General features: G+C 44.1%; 1 protein-coding gene across 2 annotated transcripts in view; it reads right to left on the bottom strand.

The window, feature by feature from the left end:
• LOC139240186 (NAD(P) transhydrogenase, mitochondrial-like) overlaps positions 1-25408 on the bottom strand; it is a 286175-nt gene that overhangs the window by 65389 nt on the left and 195378 nt on the right. For both annotated transcript variants that reach the window (XM_070868615.1, XM_070868624.1), the window contains exons 16-18: positions 7011-7171; positions 5726-5905; positions 2263-2422 (exon numbers count right to left, since the gene is read on the bottom strand). In XM_070868615.1, coding sequence (XP_070724716.1) covers positions 2263-2422; positions 5726-5905; positions 7011-7171 — 501 coding nt within the window. The remainder of the gene's footprint in view (positions 1-2262; positions 2423-5725; positions 5906-7010; positions 7172-25408) is intronic.

Below are 25408 nucleotides of genomic sequence, written 5' to 3'. Positions count from 1 at the left end.
TCTTCAGCTGCAATAGCAGGATGATCAATCCCTGAACAAGAACAGCTTTGGGTACAGTTATACTACAGATGAGACTCTCAGATTCAGTCTACACTGCCGACTCATGTTGTTTTCCGCCTAAGGATGATGGAGTTCGGACTTGTATGTATACGTAAAACTCTGCTCATAGTCTTCTGAATGCTGGTTAGATTTTCGTGGTAGGGGAGAGCCAGCAAGACAATTGACTCTCTGTTAGTGATAATAACATTGGAAATAACATTTTAGAATCACCGGTGAACTGCAGCCGATATGACCCCCGAGCAGGGCAAACCGAGTATGGAGGGAAAGCAGGAAAGGGGTACTGAGGGAATGATCAGCCATGATCTTGTTGAATGGCGGTGCAGGCTCGAAGGGCCGAATGGTCTACTCCTGCACCTATTTTCTATGTTTCTATGAAGGTGGTCTTACACCTCTTTGCATTGTGGGGTTTGTCGTCAGATTACCAACCTGACTCCCAAGTATTGCATCAATGTGCACCTAAAATTGCTTCTCATCAACAAGACATCTGCTAATCCTCGGTTAGTGAACTGAAGTGATGCAAGAAAGGTATCCTAACCAACTTTCCCTGTATAAGCTGGATTAATTGGTTAAAACTAGCAAAATAAGACCTCAAGGAGAAATTGAAAAAGAAAGATGTGGATTTATACAACATCTTTCAAAACCTCAAGACCCAAACCCCCTTATTGAAGTGTGGTCACTATTGTAACGTAGGAAATGCAGCAGCCAATTTGCGCAGCTAGGTCCCACAAACAACAATGTGATAATGACCAGATAATGGTGCAGAAATCCTGGTTTCTTCTTCCCGCGGGCGCTCGACTAGAAATAGGAGAAAAGATGCGCATTTACCTTTTGGTCGAACGCTTACCAGAGATCCCGGTCCTGAGGCCTCCTCTTGCGCAACGGAGCGCATTCACGTTGGGACGTCCGTAGGAGTCACGTGGGCCTGGACACCCAATCACGGTAAAGTATTTTCTCATTCATAGTAATAGGAGTTTCCTTAGTCCGAAACTCCTATTACTATGAATGAGAAACACCCTCAAACACTACATAAAACATTAAAAAAACACCTCACATAAATACATTATAGAAATTAAAGTTGATAGAAATGTATTTGAAAAAAAAAACATTTGTTAATTTTTTTTAAAAGTTTTAATTATGGCTTAAAATAAAATTACCTGAGTGGGCAGGGTTTTTAACATAAATATGTATTTTAAAATTTTATTTTTATATGTTTTTGATATGTTTTGAACTCTTACGCTGGTAAAAGTAGGCTATGCGCCTGCTTTTACCAGGCGCAAGAGTTTTAAGGACATTCCCCCCGAGATGCGGCCATCTGTCAAGCCAGAAACTTGACAGATCGGAAAAGCCGGTTTTTGGTGCATGCCCATTGCGTGCCGAAAACCGGCTTTTTCGATGCCTTCCCGGGTCTGTACACACTCTGTACGGACCCTGGGAGGCCGGAATTTCAGGGCCGATCTATTTCAGTGATGTTGGTTGAGCAATAAGTATTAGCTCGGACACTGGGGAGAACAATTAGAATGTAACCATCAGTTGAGACTGCGAGTTAAATTTGGATCTCCCAGTGGAGAGTGTAATGCTCCAGTGTAACTTACTGGCTACCCTTAAGCATGGATTAATAACAGATTTTACAAATATTATGGTTTGCATAGTTGCTATTAGACTCACCACCCCAACTTCTTGTATTTTCATGCACAATCACCAGGAACCTCCTTGGGTGCTCGCCATATCTTCAGAGCAGGATCGGCGGAAACCCCAGAGACATGGGTAAATGGGGTTTCCGCTGAGGTTGTGGCGGCCGACTGGGAGAACCCCAAAGGAAGTTCCCGGCAAATATGTGTGCACTAAATTCTAGTAATTATGGTTTTTGCAAAAATACATACTCAATAAAAACCTTTGTCCATAAATGCCTTTTGAAGGAATTCAGACTAAAAACAAAGGAAGTGGGCCAAACCCAACATGGTTAACGTCATGTGCAACTTTATTCAAAATAAATTAAGTGACATTTAGAAAGGCCTCGTGCAGTTTCACATGGTATTTCTACACAAAGCAAGAATGACAGCCATAAAAGGTCACCTAATAGCATGGTCATTGACCACAGGAATTGTAAACCTCCCAAGCCAACACTAAATCCCAAGTTTCCTTTTAGAGATCAACTAAAACATTTTTGAGAAAAATAAGTTTACTTCGCAAATAAACACTGACCTGGAGTGATGATGATATTATTGGCTTCTTTGATCATCTCAACCGTTTGGTCCACATTGACTTCAGTGTGAGTGCCAGTGATTTCCATGGGTTTACCAATGCCAGTAGATGAGGTACCAAAACCACCGACGATCACATTGACAAGAGAGCGGTTCATGGCCTACAAATAAAAGGCTTTGATTTAATAAGTTGTGTTACTTTTGTTTCATTTCCTTTTTTGTAGTTTCTTTACTGCACAGAAGTTTATTTTGTAGTTGTATGAAGATTTTGTGGAGAACAAAATAGTTGAGATAAGACTTTAAAAAGAGGAAAAGCTGCCTGTAAATAGCAGCATCAGTAGCATGCCTCCCTGTGGCAATTTTGCATAACTGCAACATATTCAGCAATAATTTGCCTAAAACTGGTCGGAAAGATATAATTTTTCCAGGTTTATTTTTGGATGGGGAAAGTAACATCTTTTTAAATTAATAAAAAACAAAAGGTAGAAGCAATAAAATGTTTCTATTTTCAAGATTTTGGATCACTATTCTCACCTATATCGGTTAAGATTACACACAAATTTGCAAAAGGCTGACATTTAAATTATAAAATAGTGCCTGTTTCTGAGAAGATGACCAGACAATTTAACCAAAAGATACAATGGTTAGTTTTCTGGAGCCTCTCAACATGCAGATTTCTAATGTTCCACAATCTAGAAAATCATTTGAATCCTTTTCTTTTTAAACAGGGCTTAGGCCAGTGTATGATATTGTGATTTCGAGCCCGGATCTGTAACAGGCAGGGCTGGGGAAAGTCTATGTTTGAGACCAGAGGGGGAGAGCCAGTCACAGTAAAGCTACTGGAATAGAAACAGAAGGCTTACCTGAAATAAACGTTGAGAAAAATACTATCAGAGGATAAAGGGCAAGAACAGGCTATAAGGTAGTGAGAAATAAAAGCACTGTTGTAGAAGGGCAATGAATATTAAAAATAAATAAATGAGAAAGTGAGGAAAAAGAATAAAGTTTTTTTCAAAATAATAAGCAGGATTGAGCAGTAGGTATGTGAATGCGCAAAGCCGTCAAACACAACTTGAAAGTTATAAGCATTAGATGTGATCGAGTAGTTGTAACGGAGATGGACAAGACTGGGAACTTAATATTCCTGGTTATAACATGTTCAGAAGAGATAGGGCAGCATACAAAGAGAGGTGGGGCAGCAGTATTAGTGAAAAATTCTATCACAGGGTTTGAATGCAGAGATAGAAAGATTGTGTTAAGAGCAGATTCATGTGGATAGAGTAAATAAGAAGGGAAATAATGTAATTATTGGTGTCCATAACTGGCTGCCAAATAGTGGAGGTAAAACAGTGGGGAAGATCTGCAGACAGTTCAGAGATATGCAAGTACCTGTACAACAGTAACACTGGCTAATTTTACCAACGTGACAATAGACTGGAATAAAGGTAACAAATGTGGTCAAAGTAGATGATGCTTTTTAGACTGCAGCCAAAACTATTGCCGAGATTAGTACCTTTCCAGTCCCAAAAAGAAAGAAGCTTGATCTAGTTCTGGGGAATGAAGTGAGGCAAATAACAATTGGGAAATAGTGACCACAACATAGCTAGGTTCAATGTAAGAACAGAAAGGAATAACAAAGACTCAATAATAAGGGTGCTGGACTGGAAAAAGGCAAAGTTCAATGAGATAAAAAGGGACCAGATCCCAAATTACTGGGTAGTAAAGTCAGCAAAAAGGTTAACAGATCAGCAGTGGGAAATCTTCAAATATGAGATGAATAGAAAATGAAACATATTCCTATTAGATGAAAAAGGAGATAGAGTTCCATGGATAAAGAGAGATTAAAACTAAAATGAAACTCAAAATGGAGGCATATGATAAACTTACCAACAAGACTAAAGACAAGACCAGAGTAGTAGAGGCAAAAGGGAGGTTGGAATGGCTAAAGTGGAATATGATAATGACTAGCAGATAATGTAAAGGGAAACAGTGATATTTCCAGATAAAAAGTAAAAGAATAGTTAGTGAGGGTAGATCCATTCAGAGATGCGGAAAGGAGTCTAATTGTGGATGTTGATGGTATGGTGTACATATTAAATACACATTTTGCATTGGTATTTACAAATAATGGTGGAGGTGATAACATGACAATTACATATCAACTGTGATTACACTTCAAAAAGTAATTTACTGAGGATGTGAAAGGTGCTATATATATGGAACAATTGATAGAACTAACGGTAGAAAAGGAATTGGTTCTGAAAAAAAAGATAACAAAACTCAAAAGTGGAGAATTCATCAAAGTCTGAAGGCTGTTGAAACAAAGAAGGCAGCGAGGAGAGAGCAGAGGTTTTAGGCCATAATTTATTAATCATCCATAAATAAATCATTAAAAATTAGTGCACATACAGAAAAACTAATCAAAAGGTTAATGGAACATTGACCTTTATCTCAAGGGGATTGGAATTCAAAAATATGCAAATGTCTATTCTCAGAATACAAATGAAGAAATGTTCTTTTTCTCCTTTATATTAAGTTTATGCTTCTTTCCCATCATTATCTTTTCAGGCCCCTGATGACATCCACCCGTCCATCATTTCCATCCCTCATTAATGCTGCTGTTGATTCATTTGCCGGAGATGCACAACTGCAGCTGAACAATGACTCAAGCTCAGATTTTCCCTTTCCTCCTGTAACTAGTCTCCAAAGTCTGTGCATCTTTTACTGACAGCTGGGAACAAGAATTGGTCATGGGGAATCGTGGCTGCAGATGCAAACCCATAACCCCCTACCATTCGACTGCACAGCATCTGTCCCAATCCTTTATTTGGGGAAGGTGAGAAGGGTTTGTAACTATCAAAGGGAGGGGTGTCAGTGCTGGGTACTGGAACATTTTTCCAAGTTTTACACTCGGTGCTAGAATAGAGGACTCCTAGGCAATGGAAAAGGGAGACTTTCATGAGATCAATGGATGTGAACCCTAGATCCCAAGCTCTGGAATTCCCTCCCTAAACCTCTCTGCATCTCTTCCTCTCTTTCTTCACGACGCTCCTTAAAACCTATCTCTTTGAACAAGATTTTGGTCATCTGGCTTAATATCTCCTTATGTGGATTGGTGTCAAATTATTTTTGATTTTGCTCCTGTAAAGCGCCTTGGGATGTTTTACTACATTAAAGATGCTATATAAATCCAAATTGTTGTTGTTGATAGATTCTTGGGCACTAAGGGGATCAAAGGATATGGGGATAGGGCGGGAAAGTGGAATTGATGCAAAAGTTCAGCCATGATCATACTAAATGACAGAGCAGGCTCATATCTCTTATGTTCTCATTAGAAATTTAAAGAAAATTGATGATACTATCAGCACAATGTTGGAATTTAAATGCACTCCATAAGCTAATCCATTTACTTTCCCCTTTGGGAAAGCAATGTATGCAGAAAAAAATTAAAATGCATTCCTTACCACACACATGATGTAGGAGAGGATGGCGCCAGAAGAGCCAATCAGGGCACCTACAATAGTTAGTAGGTTGTTGTTCAGCAGAAACCCTTCAGCGCACAGCGCCCAGCCAGAGTAGCTGTTCAGCACGGTGATGACCACAGGCATGTCGGCGCCACCAATAGCAGCTGTCAACGTCACACCCTGCAAGAGAAACAGACAAGGCGAGTGAAAAATAACTGTTATACAACAGAAAAGCACTACCCTTACCTGCACAATTCAGGGGTTGAAAATAACTCTGGGAAGTGGTATAATTTTATGAGAGGAAAACAAAAACATTTAAAACAATTAAAAAATCTTTCAGTTACAGAAGACTTTATTTTGAATGTTTAAGAAACGCCAGTCCCTACATATCTTGGAAGTGCAATAATTTTTCTGCCAAGTTACATTTGAAAAAAAAACAATACAATCATGAAAAAAAATCTAAAATTGAGCACCTACACAGTAAGACCTACATAGTTTTCTTTTTAAATGCTTTAATTAACATCACATACCAAACAATACTATTCACGTGAAACACAAAATTAATCTACGAACTAACATTATTTATGACAATGTAACAGTACAGTCAGGATCCAGGAGAGAGTGGAACTTCTGCCCACCCAACGTCGATGATCATCGGAAATCCTGGGATCCGGTTATTTTAAATATATTGGTCACTGTCTGTACCAATCCCGGTGTAGTGAGGGAGGAAGGATTTTGCCGCAGCAATTCGGCATAAAAAGCCCACAGGACTCCAGCACTAACATTGAAAAACATATTTTACATGTTTTCTTGGCTTCTTCTGCCTGTTTCAGCTGTGTGATTTGGGATTTCCAAAACTTCAAGTGGCTGTATACTATTTTGCACCAAGTCCTGCTTGCCCGTCACTAACATATATTACTCACAAAATTAAAATTCTTATTCTCATATTTAATTCTCTCTGTGGACTTGCCCCATATCTGTTTGTATAACCACCGTAAGTCCTACAATCCCTCCCTAGCTCTCCATTCCTCCGACTCTGACGTCTATAATCCCAGCCACAGGAAGCGGAAAATTTGCCCACATTTTATTCTTTAAAAAAAACATCATTCACTCGAATAAGTTACATTCTTAAATCACAATGAGCACCTATCACTCCATATAAGCATGTTTCTATTTATGGGCCAAACAGAGGACAACTGTAATTCTCCAAATTACCACAGGGTTTACAAATGATTATTTTCAGTTTCTTATAATTATCACTCACTTACGGTTTTCTGTTACATACCATAACTGTAGAAAGAGCAGACACTGAACCCAAACAGGTGATACCAGTTGTATAGCTCGGGTCAATCATATATGGAACTATTGCTCCAGCGCTGGCTACCAGTAGGCTTGCATTCAGAAAGTGTCGCCCAGGGATGAGCAATGGGGCTGAATTCAACAAACCTGTAAAAAGCAGAAAAGCAGCAATTGTTTGGTGCTTACGTTTTATGATGTACCAACAGAACTCCTGTCTTGTCAGCTCTTCACAACAATGCCGTCAGGTAAATGGTACATAATCCCTGAACAACAGTGCAAATCATGCAAGCCATGTTTTTGAAAAAGGGGGCCTCCCATCAGCTGTCTTGGGAAATGGAACTGCATCCTGGGAGTACAGGTCAGGAATTACATAAGAACATAAGAAATAGGAGCATTGTAGACCACCTGGCCCCTTGAGCCTGCTTTGCCATTTAATAAGATCATGGCTGATCTGATCATGGACTCAGCTTCATTTCCCTGCCTGCTTCCCATAACTCTTTATCTCCTTATCGCTCAAAAATCTGTCTATCTCTGCCTTAAATATATTCAATGACCCAGCCTCCACAGCTCTCTGGGGCAGAGAATTCCACAGATTTACAACCCTCTGAGTGAAGAAATGTCTTCTCATCTCAGTTTTAAATGGGTGGCCCCTCATTCTGAGACTATGTCCCCTGTTTTAGTCTACCTTATGAGTGGAAATATCCTCTCTGCATCCACCTTGTCGAGCCCCCTCTTTATCTTTTATGTTTCGATAAGATCACCTCTCATTCTTCTGAACTCCAATGTATAGGCCCAATCTACTCAACCTTTCTTAATAAGTCAACGCCCTCATAGAAACATAGAAAATAGGTGCAGGAGTAGGCCATTCGGTACTTCGAGCCTGCACCACCATGCAACAAGATCATGGCTGATCATTCACCTCAGTACCCCTTTCCTGCTTTCTCTCCATACCCCTTGATCCCTTTAGCCGCCAGAGCCATATCTAACTCCCTCTTAAATATATCTAACGAATTGGCAGCAACAACGCTCTGTGGTACAGAATTCCAGAGCTTAACAACTTTCTGAGTGAAGAAGTTTTGCCTCATCTCGGTCCTAAATGGCTTACCCCTTATCCTTAGACTGTGACCCCTGGTTCTGGACTTCCCCAACATCGGGAACATTCTTCCTGCATCTAACCTGTCCAGTCCCCTCAGAATTTTATATGTTTCTATGAGATCCCCTCTCGTTCTTCTAAACGCCAGTGAACACAGGCCCAGTCGATCCAGTCTCTCCTCATATGTCAGTCCCGCTATCCCGGGAATCAGTCTGGTGAACCTTCGCTGCATTCCCTCAATAGCAAGAATGTCCTTCATCAGATTAAGAGACCAAAACTGAACACAATATTCAAGGTGAGGTCTCACCAAGGCCCTGTACAACTGCATTAAGACCTTCCTGCTCCTATACTCAAATCTCCTAGCTATGAAGGCCAACATGCCATTTGCCTTCTTCACCGCCTGCTGTATCTGAATGCCAACTTTCAATGACTGATGTACCATGACACCCAGGTCTCGTTACACCTCCCCTTTTCCTAATCTGCCGCCATTCAAATAATATTCTGCCTTCATGTTTTTGTCACCAAAGCAGATAACCTCACATTTATCCACATTATACTGCATCTGCCATGCATTTGCCAACTCACCTAATCTGTCCAAGTCACCCTGCAGCCTCTTAGCATCCTTCTTACAGCTCACACCGCCACCCAGCTTAGTGTCATCTGCAAACTTGGAGATATTACATTCAATTCCTTCATCTAAATCATTGATGTATATTGTAAATAGCTGGGGTCCCAGCACTGAGCCCTGCGGCACCCCATTAGTCACTGCCTGCCATTCTGAGAAGGACCCGTTTATCCCTACTCTCTGCTTCCTGTCTGCCAACCAGTTCTCTATCCACGTCAATACATTACCCCCAATACCATGTGCTTTAATTTTGCACATTAATCTCTTGTGTGGGACCTTGTCAAAAGCTTTTTGAAAGTCCAAATACACCACATCCACTGGTTCTCCCTTGTCCACTCTACTAGTTACATCCTCAAAAAATTCTAGAAGATTTGTCAAGCATGATTTTCCTTTCATAAATTCATGCTGACTTGGACCGATCCCGTCACTGCTGTCCAAATGCACTGCTGTTTCATTTTTAATAATTGATTCCAACATTTTCCCCATTACTGATGTCAGGCTAACTGGTCTATATTTCCCTGTTTTCTCTCTCCCTCCTTTTTTAAAAAGTGGTGTTACATTAGCTACCCTCCAGTCCATAGGAACTGATCTAGAGTCGATAGACTGTTGGAAAATGATCACCAATTCATCCACTATTTCTAGGGCCACTTCTTTAAGTACTCTGGGATGCAGACTATCAAGTCCTGGGGATTTATCGGTCTTCAATCCCATCAATTTCTCTGACACAATTTCCTGACTATTAAGAATTTCCTTCAGTTCCTCCTTCTCGCTAGAGCCTCGGTCCCCTAGTATTTCCGGAAGATTATATGTGTCTTCCTTCGTGAAGACAGATCCAAAGTATTTGTTCAATTAGTCTGCCATTTCTTTGTTCCCCATTATAAATTCACCTGACTCTAACTGCAAGGGACCTATGTTAGTCTTCACTAATCTTTTTCTCTTCAAATATCTATAGAAGCTTTTGCAGTCAGTTTTTATGTTCCCATCAAGCTTCCCCTCATACTCTATTTCCCCCCTTAGTCCTCCTCTGCTGAATTCTAAATATCTCCCAGTCCTCAGGTTTGCTGCTTTTTCTGGCCAATTTATATGCCTCTTCCTTGGATTTAACACTATCCCTAATTTCCCTCGTTAGCCACGGTTGAGCCACCTTCCCCATTTTGTTTTTACAAAATTGTTTTTACAATTGTTGAAGTTCATCCATGTGATCTTTACATGTTTGCCATTGCCTATCTACCATCAACCTTTTAAGTGTCATTCGCCAGTCTATTCTAGCCAATTCACGTCTCATACCATCGAAGTTACCTTTCATTAAGTTCAGGACCCTAGTGTCTAAATTAACTTAAAGATTGCTAATTAGTCCTTTCTCATTACACATTTCCAGAATCAACCTAGTGAGCCTTCTCTGAAAAGCCTCCAATGCAAGTATATCCTTCCTTAAATACGGAGACCAAAACTGTATGCAGTACCCCAGGTGTGGCCTCACCAATACCCTGTACAGTTGTAGCAGGACTGCTCTGCTTTTATACTCTATTCCTCTTGCAATAAAGGCCAACATTCCATTTGCCTTCCTGATTATTTGCTGTACGTGCATACTAACTTTTTGTGTTTCATGCACAAGGACCCCCGGTCCCTCTTATTGTAGCATTTTGTAATTTTTATCCATTTAAATAATAATTTGCTTTTTTATTTTTTCTGCCAAAGTGGATAACCTCACATTTTCCCACATTATACTCCATCTGCCAAATTTGTGCCCAGTCACTTGGCCTGTCTATATCCCATTACAGATTTTTTGTGTCCTCCTCACAATTTGCTTTCTCACCCATCTTTGTATCATCAGCAAACTTGGCGACATTACACTCAGTCCCTTGTGGCTCATTCTCTTTTTTCTCGGTTTATCTACAGATCAGGATTGGTAGCTAGGAAACGGAGCCAGCTAAAACTGCCCCAATAATTCCTTTACTTTCAAACTCAGATTCTAATTATGTGAAACCTCCTAACAATCATTAAATGAAACTATATATTATATACTCATGCACACACATTCTATGTGCATATACTGTAATGTAATAATCACAGATTTCACAGTCACGTTCCTATTTTTACAATTGTGTTCATTAAGGTCAGAGATGTTCGTGCTGGCAAACGGAACACTTTCGATTTCAGGATCCCAGTATCAGTGCACTCAGACTGGATATAGCGTGAGTTAGATACTAACATACTATATACACCATCAATTTAGTAAAACATCCCACGGCACTTCACAGAGACAAAATCAGACATTAAGCAGTTGTAGGAGAATAGTTGAGAGAGGTGATTGCAACAAGTAGGTATTGAAGAGACTTTTGATGTTGGGGATTAAGGTAGCAAGATGGAGGGGTTAAGGAATAGTATTCCAGAAAGTAGTGCAAGGTAGGGACCTGCAGAGTCTGCAGCTTGGCCCTCCCCTTTAATGGAGCGAGGGGCCCCTTCTACAAGGCAGCGCTATGCGTCCTAGCGCATAGCATTGCGCCCCTCTCCGTTATTTTGAGCTCCACTTCCACTTGGGGGCGGTAACCCTAATATCGCGAGCGGGGCGGGACTTCCGTGCCTGACGGAGGAACTCCCGCCTCGTGGCTGTTACTGCCCTCAAACGAGGCACTACGCAATTTCCCCCCCAAAGAGTTTAATATCCAAGTTTGCAGATGACACTAAGTTAGGAGGCACAGTAAATGATGTGCATGGGAGTTAGACTTACTACATGAGTGGGTGAAACTATGGCTGATGGAGTTCAATGTGGTATAGTGTGAGGTCATACACTTTCGGATGTAACCGGATAGATACAGAGAAACAATTTTCTCTGGCGGGAGAATCCAGAACAAGAGGGCATAATCTTAAAATTAGAGCTAGGCCGTTTAGGAGTGAACTCGAGGAAGCACTTGTTCACACAAAGGGTAGTGGAGATCTTAAACCGTCCCCTAAAACGCTGTGGCTGCTTGAAATTTCTAGACTGAGATTTTTGTTAGGTAAGGGTATTCAGGGATATGGAACAAAGGTGGGTAAATGACATTGAGGTACTTATCAGTCATGATCTAACTAAATGGTAGAACAGGCTTGAGTGGGCGGGGGGGGGGGGGGGGGGGATGCGGGGGCGGGGGGGCATAAGCCTATTTATGTAACCTAGCTTTCATTTTCAGATGCTGACTGACCTGCTGTGCATTTCCAGTACGATCTGTTATTTCAGATTTACAGCATTCATTTGTCTTTTTTTGTCAACATGAGGTAGTGGGGGTGTGCTTAGGGAGAAAAGAGTTAAAACGCTAGCTTTTAAAAAGCTTTTATAATTGTGATTTATTTCAAAACAAACATAAAAGATCTCTACAGACTTTTATTGACAGACAACATGTCCCTATAAACTCTAGTATATTGCCATTTTAGTCTTTATTAGAGATGAAAAAAGGAAACAAAAAACAGACTTGTTTCTCTAAAAAACTAACAGATATATTTAACTATTCTAAAATGTAACTAATTATGAATACTTTGTTACCCCTTCAAGCATACTTTTCTTCAAGTTTAAAAACTTTCAGACACAACATTCAGGAGTAAACACGGCCATTACATAAACAATGTACCGATTCAAAGAATTCAGACCCGTTAATCAAATTTCGGGAAGTAATTTTTTAAAACTGTCCTATCGGTATCTGAAGGAAAAATACATGTTCACATTTGAGTGGAATCTTCCATCAGAACTGGTCAGTTCATGGACGATCCTTCATGAGTTCTAATGAAGGACCTTAAAACTATTTTTTCCTTGACAATGTCCATTTTCAGCTTTTATTTTAGATTCACATTTTTCCTTTTCATCTCTGTTGCGACAAGTGTTGCTGAAAAGTTTTCTGAAAGTTGTACAAAGCTGCTTTTAAAATATTTTGATACTGGAGGAAAATTATCATTTAGCACAAGTGTGCCATTGCTTATACCGTAATGAGTGTGTTACTTTAATACATATTCTGCTCGCGTGTACATTTCATAAATAATTAACAGTTTACACCACAGGTAGAATCAACTTCAGAAAAAAATGAGGACCAGGTGGCACAGCTGACTAAACGAAAGTAAAGCTCTACCCTTCAGAAAATCATAACAACCTCTGAGAAAAGAGACAGAGGTCTCCTTTAAACTAATTGCTGTCAAAAATCACAGGTCTCTCAGGTTACATATTCTAACATGAGTGGGTAACAAACAAACATAATTGGGCACATAATATAACAGTCTTAGCTGTTGTCCTTCCAAACTTAGAATTAAAACATCAATAGATAGATGGGAGTGAGGGATGAGGGAAGAGAGCATGACAGAGAAAAAAGGGAGAAAGAAAGCGAGAGAGTATGTTGAGTGGGTCAGCAAATAGTTTCAAAGAATATTAAAAGCTATTCCTATTTCATATTCTCTACCCAAATAGTATGCACCAATGCATTGTTAAGAAATATCTGACAAGAATGTTTACTGTGCAAGAACACCCTGCACCCTCCATTTACCTATCTTCCCTTTAAAGGTTGCCCAGCTGAGATTGGGAACCACGATGGTGGCCACATATTGCATTTGTCATGACTCAACACGCAGATGCTCATCAGCTGCATCATCGGGCCATATAGAACAGAACGCCCTTCTGAGGAATGTCCAATTGTTATAAGCAAGAACATCAATGAACTACTAAACCTACAATTAAATGCCGCGACTGTAATAATTAGAATACACATTTTGGCAGAATCATTTTTGTCAGATGATCCAACCCAAGGGAATTCATTTTTTTCATGGATTAGTTACAAGTCTTTTTTTTCCTTCCCAACTGTCTCCCCTGCGCTCCTGAACTCATACTGGGATATGGTTGCATCGCAGCTGCCAGCCTTGTGATATCTGGACCCTCAAAGCCTCCTTGATAAAGTGCAACATCCCCACTGACATCTGGAAATCCCTGGCCAAAGACCGCCCTAAGTGGAGGAAGAGCATCCGGGAGGGCGCTGAGCACCTCGAGTCTCGTCGCCGAGAGCATGCAGAAAACAAGCGCAGGCAGCGGAAGGAGCGTGCGGCAAATCAGATTCCCCACCCACCCTTTCCTTCAACCATTATCTGTCCCACCTGTGACAGAGACTGTAATTCCCATTTTGGACTGTACAATTACCTGAGAACTCACTTTTAGAGTGGAAGCAAGTCTTGATTTCGAGGGACTGCCTATGATGATGATGATCTGGACCAAGTGGCCATTCTTCAAGCGTGAGCCTGAGCTGCGTCGGCAAATTCAAACATGGATGGCATCACAGCAGAGCCTGCTTACCTGATGACCACGCACGTAATACCCTGCAAGGGTTACTGGCTGTTTCCCACCATCCCTCCCCCTTGCCCCAAATATGTCCTCACTGCTATCCCAGCTAAGATCTGCTATCTCCACACAGAAGGGAATTTAACTAGGACCTTCCTTCTATGTATCATTCATTATCACAACAGTTTATCTGACTTTGGGGTGCTGAATCTGACTGTGCTGCCAGCAGTGTACAGCAGCTCTTTCCCAAAGTTTAAGAGAGATATTTAAACTCAACCCAAGCGTGTATAATCTACAGCTTGGAGTTAGGGGGGCCGAAATTGTCCCTTCCCTTAAGGCCTGTTACCGCCGGAAATCGGTGGCCACGCTGCGGAGTGGAGTGGCCGCCAATTTTTAGCCGAATGGCCGCCATTTTGAAAATTCTGCTCCTGCGGTATCCCAGCGGTGACCTGCTCCGCCCCACTACCACCCCGCTGCTGCCAATCCGTCCTAAGTGTGTCATCAGAGTGCACACCGCCGATGTGTCACACTGGACAGTTTGCTAGCAGCTGCACATAGAGGGAGCTTGTATTTTTGTCTCATTTTTTTACTGTTCAATGAGCAAGAAGTATCTCGAGATGTGAATTGGCTCTTGTTGCCAAGCAAGATAAGTTGGGTAAAGTACTGTCATGTCCCTCATCACCTGTGGGCCACTGCTTATTCTCCAGAACACAACACACTTTTACTCATACGAATCTCCATTCTCCATGTCTTTGTATATCAAAATAACTAAATTATTTCAAGTGACCATGATCATTATTCACAATCTCTATCTTCCTCTGATCAAACTCCTCCGGCACGAAATTGTGTTCCGCCCCGGTTGAGGACGGTACCAGCTGAGAGATGGGACATCCTGTGCCAGGCGCAGAAGTCCCACCCTGCCAGCTAAATTGAGCTTACCGCCCCCAAGAGGAAGTGGAGCCCAAAATCTCACCCACTGGGGTTGCTAATGGGAGGCGCAAACGGCCCAAATTTCCACCCCCCCACAACTTCCTACTGTACCCAGGATACCACACACCTGGTACAACATCCTGCTTTGATGTCTCATGGAAGAGATACATTGGACTGCAACGGACTAATTCTTGGCACGTTTTATCCAATAATATGTTTCGAAATATCATGGGCTAGATTTTCCACTTTTTTTGCATGCTTAACACCCAATTAATGTCCATTTTACCGCTGAAATGACGTATAACGCCCAAATATCCCCCATTTAGTCACAAAATGGAAACTGATGGGCACTTTTCGGACACTTATTGACGAGCGTTACTTTCCCCATCTGCTGGGAAAAAATAATACCGCCTGCCCACTTTTTTTGGGCAGAATCATCAGAATGGGTGAAATCAACACCCATAATATCGCCCAGTGTTAGTTTCCGCACAAAATTAACGCCAAGATTCAATAATACTGACCGCCCACTTTTTTTTGTTGTAAAGATCACATTTGCCGAAACTAACACCCAGCAGGTCGCTCAGTGTCACTTTCACCACCTCGCACGCATATCGCCCACAATATCGCTCGCCCAAAACACCGCTCAGAAAAAGTGGAACTGTTCTGAACTAAAGCCAGCGGTGTGGGTGCCATTTTTAAAATCGCAGGTCGCTTCGTTCAAAAGGCTGCATCAACTTCGAGTGAGTTTGGATTGACTCTGGAGTTCTTCTCAGGTGAAGTGACCATCTCAACAGACATCTTTTCAGACTCTGGATGATTGGGGTTTACTGTAGATGTATTTTAGTGAGGAAATTATTGCTTCTGATCAATCGCTATTATACTTTCATTGCAATGGGGCCAGCCATTTCTCAGCCTGCATCGATTAATACGCAGATGCTGCAGAGTGCAGATGGCTCAATGTACATCATTATGTCCCCAATTTAAGATGTACAAGAATGAGGAGGAGGGCCAGACCATACACACCCCACACGTACAGGGAAAAGAGGTCTTACCTCGACGTGTCCGACCACACCTGCCTTCGGAGACTGCACTTACATAAGGTGGTGATCAATGAAATATGTGAGCTCATCAGGCCACATATGCAGCCTGCCATCAGGGGATCAGTGTCGGTCGAGGTCAAGGTCACCGCGGCACTGTCTTTCTACGCTTCCGTTTCCTTTCGGGCCTCCACGGTCGAGATTTTCTCTGTCTCACCATGCCACCCATTGCTGCATTAGGTCATGGAGACCCTGTATGTGCGAAGGATGGACTTTATCAGCTTCCCCATGACCATGGAGGCCCAGACTGACACGGCTGCAGCATTCTACCGCATTGCTAAGTTTCCCAGGGTGCAGGGAGCAATACAGTGCACTCACATCGCCATGCGGGCACCTTCTCAGGACCCAGAGCTTTTTCGTAACAGAAAAGGATTTCACTCCCTGAAGGTCCAACTAGTTGTCGACCACAACCAGATCATAATGGCAGTGAATGCCAAATGTCCGGGCAGCTTCGATGAGGCTCACATCCTGCGTGAGAGCGCTGTCTCTGACATCTTTAAGAGTCAGCCACAAGGACAACGCTGGATGCTTAGTAATAACCGATATGGCCTAGCCACCTGGCTGATGACCCCCCCTGCGTGACACCCACACCGAGGCCAAGAAGCGATACAACCAGAGCCACAGAGACACACGCAATGTGGTCTAGAAAACAATAACTGTGTTTAAACAGCGCTTTAGATGCCTGCAGCACTCAGGAGGGGAGCTACAATACAACCCTGAGCAAGTAGCTAAATTCGTGGTCGTGTGCTCTATTGTGTATGCAATAACTTAATGGACTGAATACTGTAGACTCCGAACAGATACAAACCTGGCTCTACTTTATTCGGGTCTAAAGTGATTACATTACAAGATGGCTGGCTTTTTATGCCTGGGCCACACGTGCGCACAGCCCGATAACCTCCAACAGTGGCGCCACCTGGTGGCTAATAAACCCAAGCATACATACATGACAATATCCCCCTTTAAGATATTAGTGATGGTCTTTTTACAAATTGAGACGGTCCGGGGCTTTCCGCTCCCAAGTTGAACGTCTCAGTTCAACTCCAGCCTTGAGCAAGCGTTCTGGGTCTGTTATGACTGGGGGCTGGGTAGCCGATCTGATGGGAGTGGCAATGACCATGTCAGGGATTGAAAGTCCAGATTCAATGATGACAGCGGAGTCCTCTGATGACTGAGGGTAGGTTGGTTGGTCACTGATTGTGTCTTCCTCAGACTGTTTCAGTTAATCCATGTTTATCTGATCGACATGTTTCCTGCATGTCTGCCCATTCTTGAGCTTAACGATAAACACTCTGTTATCTTCCTTGGCCATAAAAGTGCCGGCGATCCATTTGGGATCTTGACCATAATTCAGTACACACACAGGATCATTGATAGAAATGTTGCTGACTTTGATGTCTATATTCGACACGATTATTCAAGTTAGGGTGGACAAGAGAGAGTCTGGTCTTGAGACCTCGCTTCATCAATAGTTCAGCAGGGGAGACCCCGGTAAGCGTATGGGGTCTTGTCCTGTAACTAAGCAATATGCATGACAAGCGAGTCTGCAGTGAACCTTGAGTTACACGTTTCATATTCTGCTTGATGGTTTGGACAGCACGCTCTGCTTGTCCATTGGATGCGGGTTTGAATGGTGCTGACCTCACATGTTTCATGAGCTCTTGAAACTCCATACTGGTGAAACAAGATCCATTGTCGCTTACAACGATGTCAGGCAGACCATGAGTAGCAAACATGACACGAAGGTTCTCAATGGTAGCTGTGGATGTGCTGGATGACATGATTATACACTCTATCCACTTGGAATAAGCCTCCACCACAACTAAGAACATCTTTCCCAGGAAGGGATCTGCAAAGTCGATGTGGATCCTGGACCATGGTTTAGATGGCCATGACCACAGACTCAGCAGCGATCCCGCTGGTGCTTTGCTGAGCTGCATGCAAGTGTTGCACTGATGCACACATGATTCCAGATCAGTCAATTCCAGGCCATCATATATGAGACCTGGCAATGGCTTTCATCATGACAATACCGGGATGCGTGCTATGTAGATCATGCACAAATTTCTCTCTGCCTTTCTTGAGCCCAACAACACGATTACCCCACAGTATACAATCTGATTGAATAGATAGTTCCTCTTTGCGACGGATGTAAGGTTGGGTCTCCTCACACATTTGCTTTGGGTATGGCAGGCCAATCACCACTAAGAATACAACGTTTCACAACCGATAATATCGGGTCCCGGCTGATCCAGGTCTTAACTTATTGGGCCGTGACAGGGGTTCCTTCATTTTCAAAAGCATCCATGATTAACAGCAAATCTGCCGATTGTGGCATTTCCACCTCCGATGTGGGCAACGGCAGGCGGCTCAATGCATTGGCACAATTCTCAGTGCCAGGTCTTTGGCAAATGACATAATGATAGGCAGATAATGTCAGCGTCCACCTCTGGATGCGGGACGACGCACTGGTATTGAAAACAATGAAATGAGTGGCTTGTGATCTGTTTCCAGTTCAAACTGAAGACCAAACAAGTACTGATGCATCTTTTTAACCCCATACACAAAGACTTGTGCTTCTTTCTCTACTATGCTGTAAGCTCTTTCCGCCTTTGACAAACTTTTTGAAGCGTTTGCAACAGGCTGTAATTTGCCCAACTCATTAGCTTGTTGGAGCACGCAACCAACTCCATATGACGAAGCATCACAGGCCAAAACTAGACGCTTACACGGATCATAATGTACCAGCAGCTTGTTAGAGCACAGCAGATTGGTAGTTTTCTCAAAAGCTCTATCTTGAGACGCACCCCAAACCCAGTTGTCGTCTTTTCTTAGCAGCATATGCAGTGGCTCTAATAAGGTGCTCAATCTAGGTAAGAAATTACCGAAATAGTTGAGTTGACCAAGGAACGAACGCAGCTGCATCACATTCTGAGACTTGGGTGCATTTTTGATGGCCTTGGTTTTCGAGTTCGTAGGCCTGATAACGTCAGCAGCAATTTTCTTCCCCAGGAATTTGACATCCGGTGCCATGAAGACACACTTCGAAAGTTTCAGTCTGAGTCCCACTTTGTCCAGACAATGCAGAACCTCTTCCAGGTTGTTCAGATGTTCGGCGGAGTTACGACCTGTGACCAGCTTGGAACACGACGGTTCTGGGGACGGACTTCCGTAGACTCTCCATGTTCCTCTGAAATATGGCTGCAGCCGAGCAAATTCCAAAACAGCACCTGTTGTAGATAAACAGTCCTTTATGAGTGTTGATGCACGTAAGTTTCTTCGACGTGTCGACCAGCTCCTGTGTCATGTAGGCCGACGTCAGATCCGGTTTTGTGAACGACTTCCCCCTGGCTAGCATTGCAAACAGGTCATCAGGCTTTGGTAACGGATATTGATAATGTTTCAAAACTCAGTTGATCGTAATCTTGTAGTCTCCACAAATCCTGACAGTGCCATCACTTTTCAACACGGGAACAATGGGGCTGGCCCATTCGTTAAATTCGACCGGTGATATGATCCCTTCATGCTGGAGTCTGTCCAGTTCGATTTCGACCTTCTCCCTCATCATGTACGGAACTGCCCGAGCTTTATGATGGACGGGTCTTGCATCCGAGTCCATGTGGATTTGCACCTTGGCTCCCGTGAAATTGCCGATGCCTGGTTCAAACAGCGAGGGGAACTTGCTCAGCACTTAAGCACATGGAGTATCCTCCTCCTCCTCCTCCGACAACGTTTTGATCTCGTTCCAGTTCCATTTGATTTTTTCCAACCAGTTCCTGCCGAACAGCATTGGACCATTGCCTGGAACAATCCATAAAGGTAAATCATGAACCGCACCATCATACAACACCTTGATTACTGCACTGCCAATCACTGTTATGAGTTCTTTAGCGTACACACGCTAGGCAGTCCCTTGGAATCGAGGAATACTTGCTTCCACTCCTAAAATGAGTTTTTTGGTGGCTGAACAGTCCAACGTGAGAGCCACAGACTCTGTCACAGATGGGAAGATATTCGTCGGGAGAAGGGGGGGGATGGGACTGATTTGATGCATGCTCCTTCCGCTGCCTGCGCCTGACCTCTTCACACTGGCAGCGTTGAGATTCGGAGAGCTCAACGCCCTGCCGGATGCAATTTCTCCACCTAGGGCGGTCCTCGGCCAGAGTCGCCCAAGTGTCAGTGGTGATGTTGCACTTCACCAGGGAGGCTTTGAGAGTTTCCTTGTAACGTTTCCGCTGTCCACCTTTGGCTCGTTTGCCATGAAGGAGCTCCGCATAGAGCAATTGCTTAGGGAGTCTCACGTCTGACATGTGGACTAAGTGGCCTGCCCAGCGAAGCTGATCGAGTGTGGTTAGTGCTTCAATGCTGGGGATATTAGCCTGGGTGAGGACACGGATGTTGGTGCGTCTGTCCTCTCAGGGGATTTGCAGGATCTTGTGGAGACAGGTCTCACAGCCTTAGTATCCCACAGCCTGTCGAATGTCCTCTGGCTCATTACTGATTGACTCGCACCAGTGTCCAATTCCATCGATACCGACACACCATTAAGTTTTACATTAATCATTATCGGTTGGCTCGTTGTTAGGAATGAATACAGTCCATACACTTCCTCCTCTGGTATCTCGGATTGCATATCCGGATCCGCACTAGACTGGTCATCATCCTCCATGTGGTGTGTCGCTGCACGTTTGCTCAGTTGCGGACACATATGCTGGAGATGCCCCACTCTCGAACAGCTTTTACAAATATACTGTTTAAACCGACACTGATGGTGCCAAGGATTTCCCCCACAACGCCAACACGGTGATATCGGATTCATTCCCGTTGGCGGACTTTGAGCAGCCACAGGTTTTGCGTATGCTGTCGGGTAGACCCTGCCATATGCAGCTCTGCCAAACGACGATACTATCTTGTTTACAGTACTTGCCGAGTTCCGATTTTGCAATGATATCTGCTTTAAGCTTTTGTCCGTCGTCATGCATGGTTGGGCAATCGTGATGGCCTTGCTCAAATCCAGCTTCTCCGCCGCCAGTAGCTTACGCAGGATCACCTCATGGTTGATGCTGATTACAAAGAAGTCCCGCAGCATGTCTGCCAATGCAGTATCGAACTTACACGGTCCAGCTAGACGTCTTAGGTCGGCAACGAATTCCGATACATCCTAGCCCTCAGAACGAACGTGCGTATAGAATCGATATCTTGAGATGATGATGCCTTCATCTGGTTTGAAATGGTCACATACCAGAACACACAATGTTTCATAGTCCTTGTCCGTTGGACTTAAGGGCGAGAGGAGATTCTTTATGACTCCACAGATTTTCAGACCGCAAATCGTGAGGAGGACCGACCGGCGCCGAACTGCGTCTACCTCTTTCTCCATTTTGTTGGCCACGAAGTATTGGTTCAAGTGGGCTACAAAGTCTGCCCAATCTTCTCCCTCCACGAATCACTCCAGAATTCCAGTTGTGCTCATTTTTGCATACGAAGGTTCTTGTTACCTCATCGCCAAATGTTGTTTATGCATTAACTCAATAGACTGAATACTGTAAACTCCGAACAGGTACAAACCTGGCTCTACTTTATTAGGGCCCAAAGTGATTACATTACAAGATGGCTGGCCTTTTATACCTGGGCCGCACACACTTGCGCACAGCCCAATGATTTCTGACAGTGACAGCTGGTGGCTAGTAAATCCAAGCATACATACATGCTGCGCAACCTGGCTATCAGGAGGGGACAAGACTTGCGAAAAGGGACTGATGCTCCACCTCAGGAGAGAGCGGAAGAGGACGACGAGGGGCTGGATGCTGACCTAGGGCCAGACAATCAGGCTGGCTTAGCAACCATGTCCACAACCCCCTCCAGACTGCAGGAAAGGGCCCGTGGTGGCTACATAGCTGCAAGACTCTTACACAGACCTTCCCTTTTGTTCTTTCCTTCCTCCCCCCCGCTCCACCGCCCCCTCCCACTTTCAGGACCCCAGCACTTCCTTAAGAATCTGTTGCATTTCAAACTATTGCCAGTTCTGACAAAGGGTCATTGACCTGAAACGTTAACTCTGCTTCTCTCTCCACAGATGTTGCCTGACCCGCTGAGATTTCAATCCCTTGAAAGTGCTATTCCTGGTTTCCACTGAATAGTTGAATTAATCAATAATTTCACAATTATAGTTAAGATACCATCAAAACAGTTCTGCTGCATACAGCAAGTGATCAGGAAGGCCAATGGAATCTTGGCCTTTATTGCAAAGGGGTTTCCATATTTACGAAAGGATATACTTGCTTTGGAGGCAGTTCAGAGAAGGTTCACTAGGTTGATTCCGGGGTTGAGTTATCAGGAAAGATTGAGTAGGTTGGGCCTCTACTCATTGGAATTCAGAAGAATCTTATTGAAACGTATAAGATTATAAGGGGGCTTGACAAGGTGGATGCAGAGAGGATGTTTCCACTGATGGGGGAGACTAGAACTAGAGGGGATGATCTTAGAATAACGGACCACCCATTTAAAACAGAGATGAGGAGAAATTTCTTCTCTCAGACAGTTGTAAATCTGTGGAATTCGCTGCCTCAGAGAGCTGTGGAAGCTGGGACATTGAATACATTTAAGACAGAAATAGACAGTTTCTTAAACGATAAGGGGATAAGAGTTTATGGGGAGCGGGCAGGGAAGTGGAGCTGAGTCTGTTGTGCATCTGTAAAGCATGCACTCCCATGTTCTGCCACCAGGGAGCGCATCCCCTGAAGTCCCAAGGGATCCCAGCATCCCTTGGGAGCACTGTAAATAAGCCGGCCCCTAACTTACTCTGGAGTGTCTTAATAAAGACTGTTACTTTAACCTCCCTGTGTACAGTCTCATCTGTGTTAGGAGCACAACAACTGGTGACGAGTACACGAATCTAACGCAAAGATGCAGCAAACTGTGAGCATCCTGGAGAAGTTCTCGGAGGGTGAGGACTGGGAAGCCTATGTTGAACGGTTAGACCAGTACTTTGTAGCCAACGAGCTGGACGGAAAAGGAAGCGCTGCAAAAAGGAGAGCGGTCTTCCTCACGATCTGCGGGACACCGACCTGCAGCCTCATGAAGAATCTTCTGGCTCCGGTGAAACCCACAGATAAGTCGAATGAGGAGCTGTGTACACTGGTTCGGGAGCATCTTAACCCGAGGGAGAGCGTGCTGATGGCGAGGTATCGGTTCTATACATACCAGCGATCTGAAGGTCAGGAAGTGGCGAGCTACATCGCCGAGCTAAAGCGACTTGCAGGACAATGTGAGTTTGATGGCTACCTGGAGCAAATGCTCAGAGACTTTTTTGTACTGGGCATTGGCCACGAGACCATTCTACGAAAACTTTTGACTGTAGAGACACCAACCCTCAGTCAGGCCATTGCGATAACACAGGCGTTTATGTCCACCAGTGATAACACCAAACAAATCTCTCAGCACACAAGTGCTACCAATATTCATAAATTAACTGGAACTGTGTTTGCGAGCAGAAATGTACAGGGCAGAACCCACGAGTCTGCAACTGCCAGCCGGCCTCAGGTGACCCAGATGACTCAGAGTCCGCAACAAAGGATGAATGCAAGGCAATTCACACCTTGTTGGCGTTGTGGAGGCTCCCATTCAGCCTATTCATGCCGCTTCAAAGGGTATGTTTGCAACAGCTGTGGAACAATGGGGCACCTCCAACGAGCTTGCAAACGAGCTGCAAGCTCTGCAAAACCTGCTAACCACCACATGGCAGAGGAAGATCGGTCCATGGTGGATCAAAGCAATTTCGAGCCTCAGAGAGAGGAGGCAGATGCTGAAGTACACAGGGTGCACACATTTTCGACGAAATATCCACCTATAAGGCTAAACATAAAATTAAATGGCTTACCCGTAGCCATGGAACTGGACACTGGCTATAGCCAATCCATCATGAGTAAAAAGATGTTTGAGAGACTGTGGTGCAACAAGGCACTCAGACCAGCCCTGAGCCCCATCCACACAAAACTGAGAATGTACACCAAAGAGCTTATCACTGTCCTGGGCAGCGCCATGGTGAAGGTCACCTACGAGGGCATGGTGCACGAACTGCCACTCTGGATTGTCCCGGGCGATGGCCCCACACTGCTTGGAAGGAGCTGGCTGGGCAAAATCTGCTGGAATTGGGATGACATCCGAGCGCTATCACATGTCGATGAGGCCTCATGTACCCAGGTTCTTAACAAATTTCCTTCCCTTTTTGAGCCAGGCATTGGAAACTTTTCCGGGGCGAAGGTGCGGATCCACTTGGTCCCAGATGTATGACCCATTCACCACAAGGCGCGAGCGGTACCTCACATGATGAGGGAGAGAGTGGAAATCGAGCTGGATAGGCTGCAACGTGAAGGCAGCATCTCCCCAGTGGAATTCAGCGAGTGGGCCGGCTCAAAGTGATGGCACAGTCAGGATTTGTGGCGATTATAAAGTAACTATTAATCGTTTCTCGCTACAGGACCAATACCCGGTACCTAAGGCAGACGACCAATTTGCGACGCTGGCAGGAGGCAAGTCGTTCACCAAGCTCGACCTGACTTCGGCCTACATGACGCAGGAGCTGGAGGAGTCTTCGAAGGGCCTTACCTGCATCAACACGCACAAGGGACTGTTCATCGACAACAGATGCCAGTTTGAAATTCAGTCGGCTGCAGCAATCTTCCAGAGAAACATGGAAAGCCTACTCAAGTCGGTACCACGTATGGTGGTTTTTCAGGACGACATATTGGTCACAGATCGGGACACCGTCGAGCACGTACAAAACCTGGAGGAGGTCCTCCAGCGACTGGATCGCGTAGGGCTGCGGCTGAAGAGGTCGAAATTCGTCTTCATGGCAACAGAAGTGGAGTTTTTGGGGAGAAAGGTCGCGGCGGACGGCATTCGGCCCACAGACGCCAAGACAGAGGCTATCAGGAACGCGCCCAGGCCACAGAACGTCACGGAGCTGCGGTCGTTCCTGGGACTCCTCAACTATTTTGGTAACTTCCTACCAGGGTTAAGCACCCTCTTAGAGCCCCTAGATGTGTTATTGCGTAAAGGTGAGAACTGGGTATGGGGAAAAAAAACAAGTAAAAGCTTTTGAGAAAGCCAGAACATTTTATGCTCCAACAAGCTGCTTGTATTGTATAACCCGTGTCAAAGACTCGTGCTGATGCGTCGTCGTAAGGAGTTGGGTGTGTATTACAACAAGCTAACGTTGCGGGGAAGTTGCAATCTGTCGCCTATGCCTCCAGGAGCTTGTCTAAGGCCGAGAGGGCCTACAGCATGATTCAGAAAGAGGCATTAGCGTGTGTGTTCGGGGTAAAGAAAATGCATCAGTACCGATTTGGCC

Source organism: Pristiophorus japonicus, chromosome 2 (assembly GCF_044704955.1).
Source record: "Pristiophorus japonicus isolate sPriJap1 chromosome 2, sPriJap1.hap1, whole genome shotgun sequence".
NCBI classification, from domain to species: domain Eukaryota; kingdom Metazoa; phylum Chordata; class Chondrichthyes; family Pristiophoridae; genus Pristiophorus; species Pristiophorus japonicus.
Note: the sequence above shows the minus strand (reverse complement) of the source record. Positions and strands in the feature narration are given on the sequence as shown.